A 15,341-nucleotide genomic window follows, 5' to 3' on the forward strand; every position below is an offset into this window, starting at 1 on the left:
CCTTTGTATTGCACTTCAACAGATGAAAAAAATCAGCACTTCCTATCACGAGAAGCAGTTTACTCAAAATCAGGCAGCAATTGGCTGCACAAAGTGTCCTACCAGTTAAACAGGAGCAGCTGCCATGAGTATTGGAGTATACAGGGATGCTCCAATGCAGTGCTCGTCCTGTGCTTCACAGCAGCCTCTTTAGGTGACCTGGTGTGCTCCTCCGCGTGCTTGGAAAGGCAGAGAGCACAGCTGAAATGAATGTGCACAGACAGTGAACTGGACCTGAAAAGGCAAGCCAAACCCAGCGTGTTTTAATCAAAGCAATTTACCAGCACGTTGTTAACATAATTAACAAGACAGCTGGTTAAGGAGGAGATTTCTGAGTTTATTATTAACTTCTCAGTATCTGTTATATCTATATAATTAAGTTACAGAGACTTCAGATTACAATCGAGATTAAGAAGTCATCAAATTCAATGTGGTATCAGGTTCACAGAATGTGCTTTAAAAAAAAAAAAAAAAAGGTCCTTCAAGCAGGGATCAACTGCAGAGTTGAATCTCTTAAAAAAAGGTAAAAGTTCAGGTTTGGCAACATCTGATTCTCACAGCTTAATCTAATAAAAGTTGGGTCTCAAACAACAGACTGTGCTCTGACCTACCTGGCCTTAAAAGGTGGAAGCAGTATCTACAAGCCACCCAGACTGGAATTACAGAAGGACAAAAGGCTTCACTCTGATGCTTGTATATTGCCCCGCAATTTCCAAGGGTTCATATTTCACGTTCGGGATTTGGCTTGTTTCTTGCACTGGATCAGCAGCCTTCTAAATTGGGTCACCCCTTTATCTACCAAATTTAACCTTGAAGGCTTATTTCTACATTCCTACCTAGCAATATCCAAATACTGTGAAGCTTGCTAACGCCTGACAGCCTCTTGTTTGCCAAGGCTGACATTAACAAGGTTCAAGAATCAGATGACTAACAGCACTTGCTACAAACAGTATTATCTTCGAAGTGTTTTATGAAAGCCCTGCCTCACCACCAGCACACCTCAGCTGTTAAGACTGTAGCAAGGCTTTCAGTTCACATCACCGCTAAGCGTCTCAGGGAGGACTTCCACAGTTCAGAAAAATGAATGGAACAGAGCAACGATGATGTCTGTTTTTATAATCTCAGGCTTCTTTTGAATATTGAAACATGGATGTAAGGCCTCATCTTGTACTTTTAAAATCAACATTTTTGCTGGTTAACATCCAATCAATACTTTAATTTGGAGAGAATTTCTATATTCCCCTTAAAAAGGAAAACAATCATTAGTATTACCCAACTAGATTTTGCTTTTTTTAAAATAAAAAATCTAGTAACATAAAATATATAAACTAGAACTAGTTAACTAGAAGCATAATATTTGACATTAAAATTAAAGGGACTTGAAGTGATGTTAACTGAACCAAATTTACAGCTTCAGTGAATCAACAGCAACATTGTATTGCTTTGGATGAACTCTAAATGGAGAAGAAAGTTTGGCCCAAAGAGCTTTGAGCACAGGATGAAATCTAAGCTGGTAACAGCAGAACCTCTTCAGTCTGGCTTGCCCGAAAAAATCTTTTCCATTCCATCACCAACACTTTCTGTATTAGCAGACCATGGCTAAAATTTACTGAAGAATTTAAAACTTGCAATTGTACCAGGTACATGGCACAGGCTAAATGGTAATTCAGTGTCAGCAAAGCTACTACAAAACACAAGAAGGAAAGGTATAGGCAGGCAAGTTGCGCTGAATGACTAGTACAGCATGTAGCCCTTGATATCCTCTTCTTACTGGTGACTAAAAAAGATAGAAGACGGTTTTCTGCTGGTTTTGTTACATTTTTTTTTTTCCCAAAATAGCTAGTGAGAGATTTTGAGCAATGCACAGACAGGGGAGAATAAGTAGACATGATCTTTCTCAGGAAAAAAAAAAAAAACAAAAACAGAACTCCAACTTAAACTGTGTAAAATGGAGCTGGAAAATTCCATGGCTACTCAGCCCACTCACAAAAGTCTGCAGAAGACCTCCAATGTCAATAAGGCACATGAAGGGTTGGTTGGAGAGTCATTTTTCTGCAGCATTCCATCAGGGTGTCTTGAGTAGTGGTAGCACTGAAGCAAGTATCTTGGTGACTAAAGTATTTTATCTCCGTTATACCTTCTGAGAATGTTGTAGGCAAGCTCGTGTACACCTGATGACACTACACAAGACTATAATTATCGTTGCAAAGGGTGTCTAGATATAAGCAGTTAATAGAGATTCTCAGTATGGCTGTGATAATTAAGATAGTAAAAAATTATATATTCCTAATTCCATAGAGCTCAACCCACTGCACACTTAAATCTTGAAACAAATATCACTTAAATGTTGAAGTCTTTAATTGTTCTACATATTTTAGCAATTAAGAAATTAAGAAGACCAAAATTCAGGATATTGTAAAGTCAGCCTTTTTCTACCAAGTTAACTCTAAGCCAAATTCTTCATTATGTGGGGAATTCGGGTGTTGCTTTACTGACAAGTCTATTTTGCGGCTTCATGTAACCATATTTAAATAGCAACCATGTAAATGGAATGTTTTAATGGTAACTCAGAACTAAAAACCTGATTTGTAATCAAATTCACAGTCTCTCCAGTGATAAATGGTTAAAGCCTTCACGAATGACACAGCTGCGTGGGGCTTAATTGCCAACTGGGGTTAAACCACAACGATACCCAGATAATTTTTTATGTCTTTTTAGCACTGACTAGAACCATCAACTCCTCTTCCTTGGTGCATAAAAATAAAAAATGAATACAGAAGACAAAGGTAACCAGGTAAGATGGGAGATGACTTGCGTAACAGAACCTCATCACATGGTGGCTACTGACATTTCCAACTGTGCTCATTTAAACAAAAAAATGCTGGAACGTTAAATGCTCTACAGGTGCGGCCAACACCTACCTCAAAAAACAAAACATGTTTCTTCTGAAGTATTTGCAACATAATATTGGCAACAGAAGTGTTTACAAAGACTCATTTTTATAAAGGTACATATCTGCATTGCAACTTTACCAAAAATCCCAAGAGAGCAGCACGTGCTACCTGAATACCCCACTTGCTGGAAGAGACAGGCTGCTACTTGGTCTCCTCTGTTAGAACAATCCAAGTATTCCACCTACTATGATGGGAAATGAGGCAAACCTGTACACTCATCACTGCACACCCGAAATCCCCACAGAAGGGTTTGACAGGCATAAGAACAGGTACCCATTTTTTTCAAGGAGAGCATCTCTTTGGGAGCTTGTGCTGGCTTGCTGTCAGGCTTCTCTTGGAATGCAAAAAGAAAACTTCAAAACTTTCTACAACTGAAGTACTGTATAGATTTATCAACAGATCTTACTGGGGTGGTGATATTGTAAACATTTTTTTTCATCAATAGAGAGGTCCAATTGTAAACCTTGAGAGATTCTTTTGAGTAGGTATTAGGATCCATGCAGTATGTCTTGCTTAGCTGTTTTGTGAGCAAATACAGTTGAGAGTTGAGAGAGTGTTTTTTCTCCTAAACTGAATATTTTCAGAAGGAATTTAGGTGCTTTATATCTTAAATTTCAGACTGTAAAAGCTGATCAATGCTGTGGTTAAACCTTCTAATTCTTAATGCCCTGTTTCATGTTCTTCTGTGAATGTTAATGTTACAGGAAATGTTAAGCAAACTGAAAATGGAAGACTAGAAGCAATAAACCAGCACTATCTTCAGACTTGTCCAGATACAAGTCTTTAGCAAATAAGGTCACAGAATAGACAAAAAAATAGGACAGAACTGTGTCAAGATATTGGTGGAGAGAGATGGAATGAAAACCCAGATTACTATGTAGCCTGCCACCTGTGACTTTAGAGTTTGTCAGCTGGCAGTTTGAGGCATTTGTACAATAGTCTCCTTTAAGTCACTAATTTCATGAAAGGAGAAGCAGCAGTTGTACATCTTGCGGTTGAAAAAAGGCTGTTACTGCTGTTCCAGGTGAGGTGGGAAGAAAATTGAGTGCAGAGGTATTTCTGAATAATCCAGGGACATGAGGGATGATGCATTCTGAGATTTGCATTATGTGCCCATTAATACATCATATTCAAAAGCCACAAAGGATTTCTCTCAAAATCTTGAAGTAGTTTGAGTTCTTAACATTAAATTCAGGCATGATCCAGAGTGTCCCTCTGTGCTCACCAAAGAGAAACTAGATAAGCTCTTAAATTTGCAATCGTCATAGAGTCATTACTTCTAGAAGTGGTATGCTAATATAAGATTCATTAATATTTTTTCAAGGTCATGCCGTTCTAAGAAGAATTTGCATTTTGTATATGAAAATTTCTTCTAAGGTGGCTGAAGCAGCTGTTTGTGACATAAGGAGAATAAAACGGAGCAAATGGTCTTGTTAGAGATAAATGAAACTAACTTTGGAGCTGTGAGAAGGCAGGGAGCAATTAAGAACTTTCAGGATATGAAGTTAATTAATTTAATTCAGCAAAGACAAGTTATGGTGAAGCAACACAGTATGCGCAGCCCTCTGTTTTTGAAGAAGGGAACACAGTGGAATGTATGACAGGTTGTATGACAGTGTCTGGGATACAGCAGCTAACAAAGATCAGAACGAAGAGCAAAACTGCAGTTAGCATTTCTCCTAGCAGTTTGTGTTGAGCTGGTAATCACTTCAGAGACTGTCCTGGAGCAGGGTTTAAAGCATCTCTGACAGAGCTTTTTCAACCAGCGTCCTGCTACTCCTCAGCTTGTGTCCTTGAGGTGAAGCCTCTGCAGAGCTGCCAGCTGGTGTGTCTGCGAGTCCCCATGTTCACTCCCGTCACTTCACAGCTGCAATTTGTAGCTCTATTTATCTTGCTTGGTTTTAACTTTCCTCCTGCAGGCAATGTGGTGAAGATGGAACAAGAGATGCTTCCCCTTTCCCCATTTTCTTAACGCGTTCTCTCTAGGTTTTCAAGGCCTTAGATGTGAATGGTTTACCTGGTAGTTGTAGGCTTCTGAACAGCACACTGAAACGAGCCAGGCGTTCAGTACCACATCTACATTGGATGCACTGCTCAGTGTGAACACATGATGGGAACATTTTCCTCTTGTGGTAGCCCAGTCCTCTCTAGTCCAAGCGAGATGTGATTAAGAGACTGTTTTCGATAGCTCATCTGCCAGAGCTCACACCTCTGTGATGGAGCGATGAGAGGAGCTGTGTAAACTTCTTGTTATGGAGGCAGATTTGTTCCCACTCTGTGTCACATCTTCCCCCAGAGAAGGGAAAAAACAGGCACCTAAACAGGGTTATCCCTCTTTCAATTTACCATGGTTCTAGAAGACTTGTCCTTATTTCCCTCTGCACTTTTTTGTTCGTTTATTTCTCTGAAACACAGTAGAAGAATATGAAGACTGTTGGGTCTTTTGTACAAAGTAACTACTCTGGTTGCCCAATGCTCAGTTCCAGAAAACTTAGTAAGAGGAAACGAGGTGGTAAAACAACAAATGTCTGGGCAGGCATCTCAGTCTTCTTTTTCCCAAATAGGTTAATATGTTTAATTCAGCTGGCAAGCCTCCAAAACAGAAAACACTGTGCAGCTGTCAGCCTCTAGGGCTTTTGGAAAGATTTTGTGATTGATCTGCATATTGATCTCTTTCTTAAAAACATAGATTACACCCAATCTCTGCTGATCTGACAGGAAGTGGTTGCAGAGATAGCAGAGCAATTTTGTCCTGAGTGGGCACAGATGCTGTTAGTTGGCCACAGTCACCTTTTCCCAGTTCTTCTGTACACTGTGGATATGCTGATCATACCAACCAAAATTGGTTGGTAATATGAAGTCCAGAACTTGGACTAAGGCATTCAGAGGCTAAAGACGTTTTCATTTCTATAATGGTATGAATTTCAACTTCTCTTCTTCCTGCCACCTCCCAGAGAGAGGCATTTGAGGAGAAAATTCCATTCTTGATGTAGTGTCAGCTACTTGTGCCAGCTTTCTCTAAATGAAACTGTGGTAACTAAAATTCCAGTTTCAGACATTCTTTTCAGTGTTACAACCAGCAGCAAGAAGAATGTAATTATGTAACACAAAACTTATTACAAGATTGCTCATTCGCACAAAAAAACCCTAGCACCACCACTACCTTTCAGTGAAGGCTTAGCTCCTAGGTACAAGTTCATAGAAGAAATGCCTCACAGCAGTACTAAAGATTTGTTCAGAAGCTTAATGATCTCTGCAAGAACAGACCACATGGTGTCAAAACTGAGTGAAGGAATTAATGATGACAGCACGTCTATCTGGACCTACTCATCACTGGCAAAAGAGAGATTGTTAGATCTAAAAGTCATCACTCTCAGACGCATTAGGCAGCGTAAAGGACACGTTTGTGTTTCTAGAGCATGTCAGTTCCATGTGATGTGCTCAGAGGCTTTCTTGCTTGGTAGAACGGAGGTGGGCAAATGTTGGGTTAGTGCCTGATCTCAGAGCTTGTGCCAGGTTAGGAGCCTTTGCAGCAGCTGCCCTTCCAGTGCCAGATTACAGGTCTGAACAGCATCCTCATCACAGGTTGCCACAGACTGATAAACTGTTTCCTGTGTTGTAAGAGCCTGTCTCTACTTCATTACAATGACCAAAGGTCACTGAGATGGTTGAAAAATGAAACAGAAATCCAATTCTTACCTACTTACAATGTAGATACATTTAAATGCATTCCTCTTTTTTTCCCCCTAAATGGTCTATTTCAAAATTTGAAGTGAACTTATGGCAACCATTTCTAAATTCTTTGTCCACTATAAACTGAAGTTCAAATCAAAAATATGCTGCACGACTTCATTATTTTCAAATAATGAAGAGGTAAAAATTTGTTCTGCTCTTTAATGACAGCAGGTAAAGGGAGGAAACATCTTTGTCTTCTGAGTCCAATTCAAACTGTATAAAGACACCAGGCAAGCTGTGTTATTGTGTTATAGGTGAACTATTATACAGGTTTCAAGATCAGTGCACATTACCTCACAGCTGCCAGCAGCATTAGAGGTGGCGCAAGCTGGATGAAAATTGCAAAGCTAATTACATTACATATTTTCATAAGGTGAGATCTAAATTTCATCTTGCATTCTACTGTGCAAACTGAAAATACATACGTCAGTCAGATCTGGCCTTCTTACCTATACTAGCTGACTGAAGAACACTTTCTTAGCAAAATATCCAGTTTATATGCTTGTTAAAGTCAAAGTAAATGATTAAAAATTATGCAGCTGGTTATACAGATAATGATTTAAAGCAGAATTACTTGAAACATCATAAAAATCCTTAGAAACTCGCTATAATCAATATTTAGGATCAGATTGTAACTTAATTGCGGGCTAAACATAATGCTTACGTCTTTAATGTTCTTTGGCACAAATAATAAGGTATTCCTGTAAAAGGTGGGGAATTTTTAACCAAACTCTGTTTACATATCATTGAGTCATGACTAGACCTGCCAAAACTCCCACAGAATTTTATGATCATAAGCAGGTGGTGCCAGTTATTTCATACACATATAAGTAACAACACAGAAGCTCTGGCTGTAGCAATGATTTTAGATTTTCTTCCCCCGTAAAATCAGAGTTGCCTTAAAAGGTAAATCTTAGTTTTTGACTTAGGACTTCAAATGTAAAGGAACAACTCTTAATCTTCGTTTTCCCTTTTTGGAGACCCACATTAGGCATTGGTAGGAAAATACTGTTAGTGCTGTAATCCCATCCACAGAAGTCAAGTCACACCATTTCAGAAGACGTCTGGGAAACATCCCCAAAAGATCTAAGCCAGCGAAACTGAAAACCATCTTTGCACATTTTTATACAGAGTAATATGCACTTTTACCAAGGAAATTGTAACCATAACAAAATAAAACCACAAAAAACCCACCCCAAAACCAAACAAAATTCCCCAAACAAACAAACCTACCAAATTATTAGCGCAGGGGTACTAAAATATTTGTTAACACAGTGAGAGTAGTCAACTTGTGAGGCTAGAGTTTATTGTTCATAGGTCAATACATAAACATAGCATATTTACTAGAAACTGAAAATCTGAGTTGTTGACATTAGGTCAAAACTTTCTTGGCCCAAGAACTCACCTTTTATTCCAACATATAGAGTTTGTGAAATATAAATTTCTTCTTATTAAATCTTATTATTAAATCCATTTTACTATTAGGGAACATTTCTTTTAGACCAAGTTATACACCCCAGTTTGGAGAAGAGGTAACAGATGAAAGCACACATCAGTATGGCAAACTTATGATACTGGGGTTTCCAGCATGCCATCCCAATTCCCTCTTTCTATGCCAACTGTACAAGGTTCCAAGAGATAAGCACGAAGGACAACCTTCATCTGCAGTACAGAAATACAGTCACCAGAAGAAATACTGCCATTCAGTGATTTTATAAATCTAGTATCAAAATAACCTAGCTATTATATCCTGTTAACATTAAAGCAAGGAATTCTCATGTGTACTCCAGAAAGAGACTGAAGTTCGTATGGGACAAATGTTGCATAGTTTTCACATCTTGTCTCCTTTACACTTTTTGGTCAACTCACCTGTCAAATTCAACACATTTCTGACAACTGCTTAAACCTTTCTGATATTTCTGCCCAGACTGAAGTCATTACTGCATTTACTGCCATATATAATTTATTCAGTTTTTCTTAAGATGTCACTGAAATAAAATTATGCAATCTTAACTGAAAACTGATGCGTCTAAGCTGCATTTCATGAAGTACATTGTGTCCCTACCTGCATATGGGATCCCAGTTCAGAAATTACTTTCTTTACTATACAGTAATAGAAAAAAAGAAGGTAAAGGCTGAACTGCCATGAAACCCATTAAAATCAGGTAAGACTGTTTATATATTAAAAATAATTTACTTTCCCAAAGTAATGTACAATTTAGAAGCAGTTTGCACTACTTTAAACACAGAGCTGGAAAGTGTTTGAAGAAAACCTATTAAGTCTGAATCACATTGCACTGAAACAATATGCTGAAATGCTTTAAAATTCTCACTTGGAGCAATACTGCTTTAAACCATGAATTTTTATTCAATATGTGCACTAGGTAGGCTCTCAAGACAGTTGTAAAGAGGAGTCTCAGTTTACTTTTTCCTCACACCTCCACCACCCGCAAGCATGGTGGCCACTCGAATAAAGATGTTCAGTGTATCGGTGTAGATACCCATGCATCTAGGAAACAAGAAATCAAAGTTAATATTGCTGAACAGAAATAGTATTATTTGCTGTTTCACACCATTATACTTAATTTAAAAAGCCTTCATGAAGCATCTATAACAAAACCCAACTATGATTGTCCTCAATGCTTGATAGAGCTTTTGCTCTACCACGTCTGCCAGCAAGAACTATTTACAGAAGTCCTAACAGACAGTATACTGTTCTCATATAGGAGCCCTATGCTTTCATACTGTACTTTAATTAGAAGAAAACAGAACTAAGGAGGTAAAGAACCAGACAGACATTTACAAGGAAGTTACTTATTAGTCACACTTGTTCTTTACTGAGTCATTTAATCCTTTCTTTCCTAACTATCACACCATTGCAGCTTTTTTATTTAGTGACAGACTATAAAGTATTTAATGACTATGGAAAGGTTAACATTTTTTTTTATCAGCACATGCTGACAGGTAATTTCAGAAAGCAGCTATAAATTCTCTCAGCAATGCTTTAGAAAACAAAAATACTTTTTAGAATGTAGTGCTGGAGGCATGTGACATCACACATTCAATGCTGTTTCTCACAACTCAGACAGATGCTTTCAGCTTTAACTTCACTACTTATTTTCTCATTGTTATTTTTAAAACCTGTGATCCTTCACATTTAACAACTATACACTTGAACAATCAACAAAAGGCTATTTTTACAGTACACTTCAATATAGCTTGGGGTAAATTCTTACACAGACACCAAGATCAGCTCTGCTAACACAGAATACTTACGCATTGATTGGGTCGTATTTGGTCACTCCGTAGTAGGGAAGAGTTTCCGCACGTTTGACAACAAGCTGTGTATCGTAGAGCAGGAACATGCTAAAGAGCACCAATCCACCGTAAACAGCTACTGAATACAAGCTGGCACCAAAAGCAGAAGTAGGAGGCAAGAACATGGATCCTGGAGAGGAATGTACAATAGTGTCAAAGAAAACTGTCTATCTGCTACTCTTAGGTCAAACTTTAGTTACTGTAGCACAGGTTTTTCAGCAAGTATTCAATTCTCAAATTGTGGTGCAGTTTTGATACCAAGACCTTTAATACACACACTAAAGATGCCTCATATACAAACTGACCCAGTAATTTTGAGCACCCTACGGAACTGTGTATTTTTCTCATGTGAAAGCACTTGTCTCTATGACTACAATAATGCCTGGAAACACAAAGAACAAGTGGATTGAGAACTAAGATCACAATTACTGTCTTTCCTACTCACTGGCAGTAACTAAAAATACAAGCCACCACTAGTGGGTGTTTGTCAGAGTAACATTTCCCAGAACTATAACTTCACATTCGTTTTCAAGAACAAATATAACAGTATTTTCTGCTGTGCTAGCGTTGCTAGGGCTATATAAGGCAAACGTTAACTGGACAGACCAGCCTGCAACTCAATGTGAGCTGCACCTTTGTAGCTTAAATTTATAACCTACTTTATATTACAGTACTAAAACAGTATTTTACCGATGGAAGAGGCAAGAACAAAGCCTAAGCCTATGCCAAGTGGTCCTCCCATGTTCAGGAATTTTTCACTTGGAGCACACATGGCCACAGTTGAGAGCCCTCCGACGATTCCAGCGGTGTACCAGGCAGCTCTGATCAGCAAGGGACCACCCAGGAAGGCTAGAGGAGCCACCACTGCTCCCATGACACCTACCCAAAGGAAAAAAAAACCCACATGCAAGGTTTGGAACAGCACGTCTCAATTTGATTTTTCCCCCCCTCCATTCAGATGGCATGGCTCAACCTAATCCACTCACACAACAAAATATCAATGCACTCAACTGTGCTCTTATCTAGAAGGGAGCACAATAAATTAGCAACCTTAAATTTCATGACCTATCTTTATCTAGCTCTGGAGAGTACTTCAGGGAGCTGGTCTTTGGAAAAAAGACTAACAAAAGTCAACATACTGATCAGTTCAGAAACAGAGCTGGTAGGAGATACCGGGCATACACTAATCAACTACATAATAGCATTAGCAACTTGTGACACTGAAAAGCAGGACAGATGTCTGGTAAAATAATCAGTTAGGCAAATAAGTCAGATTTTTTGCTAGTCTTCTATGAAACTTTTATCTAGTTAATTATTATCATATTAGGCTGTTCAACTTAGTAACAATTGCTACAATAAACATAATTTCTTCTTGGAAGAGGCAAATATGATTCCAGTGACCAGCATCCACATGGTTTTACTGAACCATAAAATATTTCTGTCAAAACAGTTTTGAAAAATGATAGCCATTGTTATTTGAAGTAGGTTTTCTTAGTGAGAAACTGATCTGTACTCACAGCTTAAATACCTGATGGCACATACCTCAGAAGTAAACTAATACTAAAATGGTTAGCATAGACAAGAGTGCTTACAGAAGCTATAGTGTCAGAAAGCAGTCACAAAACCAAAGAGCTACAAAATTAATTCGTTCTATCCCATATGACATATACGTATCTCAAGTTTAACTTGAGCATGACTTCTAGAAGATTATGAAAAACACTAGAGTTCTGTTAAGGACACGTAAGAACTGTTCCCCGACATTCAGGAGTTCTCTCCGGTCTCTGAAAAATCTTAACTCTCCTACAGCTGTGTCAAAGTTTTCTTAAAGTAAGAATCTGGTCACACTGAAGCACAGACATCTCTACAAAAAACACTAAAATCACAAACCTGAATGCATCATCCAAGCCGCATGTTTAGCTACTGGACTGTCTTGATAGGATATGGACCTGACCAACATTCCAGCACCAATCATAGCTGCAAAAGTCGCACCAATTGCCTGTAGAAACAAAATTACAGAGTTCAGGTTAGTATTAGGACGTGTGGTCTCTGTTCTAACCTCCTAAGCTAGAAGTCAACAGTGTAACTTTGAAAACAGCAACCTAATTCATAAATGGAGTGTTCATCAATTTTACTCCTGTAAGGTTACAGTCAAATCTTTGTAGGTCTTAGTTTACAGTAATTTTCATTTTATTTTTACTCATTCTTCTAAGAATACAAGTTTATTGGTTAAGTTGGCAACAATCTCAGCTGTGTAAAGTAAAAGAAGGAAAACACATGGTTCTATCCCTTACTCTAATTCTAAATGAAGTACCTAAAACGTATTAGCCTCACTTTTTTTCTTGTACATTTCTCCACCCCAAGCCAATACTCAATTCACACCTTTTGCTACCAACGACTTTTTAACCTCATTACCTCCTCTTACCGATGGATTCCAAGCAGAACTATCCAGCACCTCCCAAACTGGTCAGAAATATACAACTCTGGTTTATCACCAAGGATGAATTATTAAATTAATCTCCTTAAGTTATGTAGGTGTTGGCATTTACCTATTATCATTTCACTCCACTTAACCCACTGAATATGTACTAAGCAGACAGATTTTGTTAGTGTTTGCCCACCAGTATTGTTTCAGCCTTGGCAAACAGGAGACTGCTTTCAAAGAGGAGGACAGCACAGGGAGGTGTAAGAATGCAAAGGGACCTCCATTTCCATTTACAGACAGCAACAGAAACAGCTTCATGAGCTTCAGATAGCTATTTGTAAGAGTTTCTTACTTGCATACATACAGCTGGTAAGGATGACATAGCATTTTTTTTTTGCTCATGTAGTTTGTCTCTGACAAACTATCAAAAGAGTACAGAAAGTCCACATTAGCATGTAATTAGGATCACCAAATCTTTAATCACAAAATATCATTAGGATACCTGAAGAGTCTTTGTGGATAAGGACATCAGTGTAAGTGTTTTGCCTTACTTTTCACCAAGTAGTTTACATCTCTCTTTTTTTTTTTTTTTTTTTTTACACCAACTGTCACATTTGGGGGCATTTCTCAGTAAATGCTTTTATTTTTATAACATGAACTTACCAGCCAGGAGCCCCGCATCATAAGGCTCATAAGTGCTGGAGTTCTGCTTACTGCTACAGCAGACAATGCCGTCATGCCAATGCTTCCCGCAAAGTACATGTACGTGGACTGAATTCTCTCCTTCACGTAGTCTGGCCAAATACTGGAAAATAACCAGCCATACACAATTGTGCAGTTACCAGTTTCCAAATGGAGAATAACTAAAAACACATTCAAGTTTTTAAGTATATTCATAGCTATATGGGTATAAGAGAGGTTTCATAAAAGTAATGTGGTCTAGCAACTTCTGCCGTGAGTCTACTTTACAAGGGGGGCTGAACTTTTCAGTCTTGCTGGTATAGTCTGATGTAACTCTGAAGAAACACAAATACAAGTTACAAATAATGCTAACTGTAATTCAGTTCTAAGGAGGAAGCATATAGGGGAAACTGAATGCCTTTAACTACAGAAAAATAGAGAATGGCGCATATATAACAAACTGGTTCCAGGAAAAAGGCCTATGGAATGTGTACTGCGTACACACCAGGGAGCACACTGCCTCCTGAGCAGCTCACAAACTGCTGAGTCACAGTGCACATGATTATCTGACACCACAGGACACAAACGTCATTTTGAGAGCTCTAACAATAGCAACAGACCTAGACATGAATGAGTTTCTGCACTATCATTTGCTCACACCATGGACAGAAAACTTTCCCTGGTAATACTAAACTTAAACACAGTGCACACATTTTTTCCCATTTCACACTGCTGATCCATTACTTCAAGGCTCATAGAGAAAAAAAACAGACACAGCTTACATATGAAAAGCCTCTCACAGATAAAACCAGTAAGCATTCAGAATAACTGCAGACAGCCACTTTCAAATACAAAGTAAAGCAAAATGTCTCCAGCACACACTTTTACCAAGCCCATGCTTATCACTAACCATCTTTTAAGTTTGACTGCACAGTTTTGCCATCATTCAGGTTTTGGCTGATCAAAAAAGCAACACACCAAAGTTTTAAGCAAAATGTTTATTAGAGCAAGGCTCATGCTAAGACACTGTGTTTAATGGAGACTCCCTTTCCAACAGCTGTATTACAGTTTAATGAGCAGTCTCACAGGAACACCAGGCAAAGGGGTCTTAGCAATATGCTTTTCAGAAGGCCACTCTTACAAAGTTACCTGGGGCACACCTCATAAGACAAGTTTATATGCCCTTCAAAAATAAATTTCAGATTTAGCAAAACAAAGGAAGTCAGATCAATATCCATTTAAGGATATTGGATAATTCTAGTTTTGCTTTCAGTTTTACGCTTTAAAAACCTGCAGAGACAGAGGCGAGAGCTTTCTGTTCAGAGCTTAAAAAAGTGTAAGCTGTGTGCACACTGGGTGAGCAGATATGAAGAGGAGGGAGATTTGCTTAATGCACTCTTTATTAAAGGAATAAGCCATCTTACTTACGCAGCCCTTTCAATAGCTCCAATCTCACTGGACATGCCCATTCCATAGTAACAGAGGGCCCCCAGGCCAACAGCAGCCCCTCCAGCAACAATAATTTTCCCCAGGCGATCAGCTGTATAAAGAAATAAAAAACCCACACTCTCATGAATGCTTTTTCTTGGATAGTAAACAACATCCTCACATGAGTTTTGCTGTATCTGCAATAGCTGATCCATGTTAGTCTTCCTCCTTAAAGCTCCACTTAACTTCAGGTCAGTGCATTACCAGTTCTCAATGAGCTACGTGAGAAAAACTTGAGATTCACCTCACCAACACAATGCAGCTTCACAAAAGAGTAAGAAGAGTCCAGCTCATAGTGTGCCAAGGTTTACTGACCTTCATTACAGTGACAGGATTTCCAACACAAAACAAGTTTACAGGATCTCTAACAGAAGAGTTCAACTGTCAGCTGCTTTTGTATATGATTTCACAATTCAACTTGCTAAAAAACAGTAAAAAATCTAGATATTGAGTCCTTTCCTCTCATTCATCTGCCCTTAATGCTTGCTCCCTCAAGGGATTTTTGGTAGCAATTATATCCACACCAGTTAAAAAAGGGATTTCCAAAGCTCATGGGTAACTCCACCACTTGATTTACCATTGCTTTCTACTGCCTGATTTGTGCCACGCGTCAATTACTGGTACAAGTGTAAGCCTCAGTCATAGACACTCTTATAACTGAAGAACAGTTGTGACTAAAGACCTTCAGTTGTGTAACTCCAGAC

At 38.6% G+C, this 15,341-nt stretch overlaps 1 protein-coding gene across 1 annotated transcript; it reads right to left on the bottom strand.

The window, feature by feature from the left end:
• Positions 1–8,012: 8,012 nt before the first annotated feature.
• On the bottom strand, positions 8,013–14,807 carry GHITM (growth hormone inducible transmembrane protein). The gene is made up of 6 exons (XM_027895928.1): positions 14,578–14,807; positions 13,132–13,273; positions 11,934–12,042; positions 10,737–10,925; positions 10,005–10,176; positions 8,013–9,237 (listed from the first exon to the last, which is right to left on the bottom strand). Exons 1-6 carry the CDS (start codon positions 14,790–14,792, stop codon positions 9,150–9,152), a joined length of 915 nt encoding a protein of 304 aa, XP_027751729.1. The 5' UTR covers positions 14,793–14,807; the 3' UTR covers positions 8,013–9,149.
• Positions 14,808–15,341: the final 534 nt, after the last annotated feature.

Source organism: Empidonax traillii, unplaced genomic scaffold (genome assembly GCF_003031625.1).
Source record: "Empidonax traillii isolate 1590-97213 ecotype Southwest subspecies unplaced genomic scaffold, ASM303162v1 scaffold475:size860808, whole genome shotgun sequence".
Lineage (NCBI taxonomy): Eukaryota > Metazoa > Chordata > Aves > Passeriformes > Tyrannidae > Empidonax > Empidonax traillii.

Excerpts from the sequence above, each read along its gene's own strand:
- GHITM (XM_027895928.1), bottom strand. The coding sequence starts at position 14,792 with ATGGATCAGCTATTGCAGATACAGCAAAACTCATGTGAGGATGTTGTT. Across the intron at positions 13,274-14,577 it reads GGAGCTATTGAAAGGGCTGC|TATTTGGCCAGACTACGTGA; the intron begins GTAAGTAAGATG and ends GTTATTTTCCAG. Across the intron at positions 10,926-11,933 it reads GGCTTGGATGATGCATTCAG|GTGTCATGGGAGCAGTGGTG; the intron begins GTTTGTGATTTT and ends TCCTTTGGGTAG.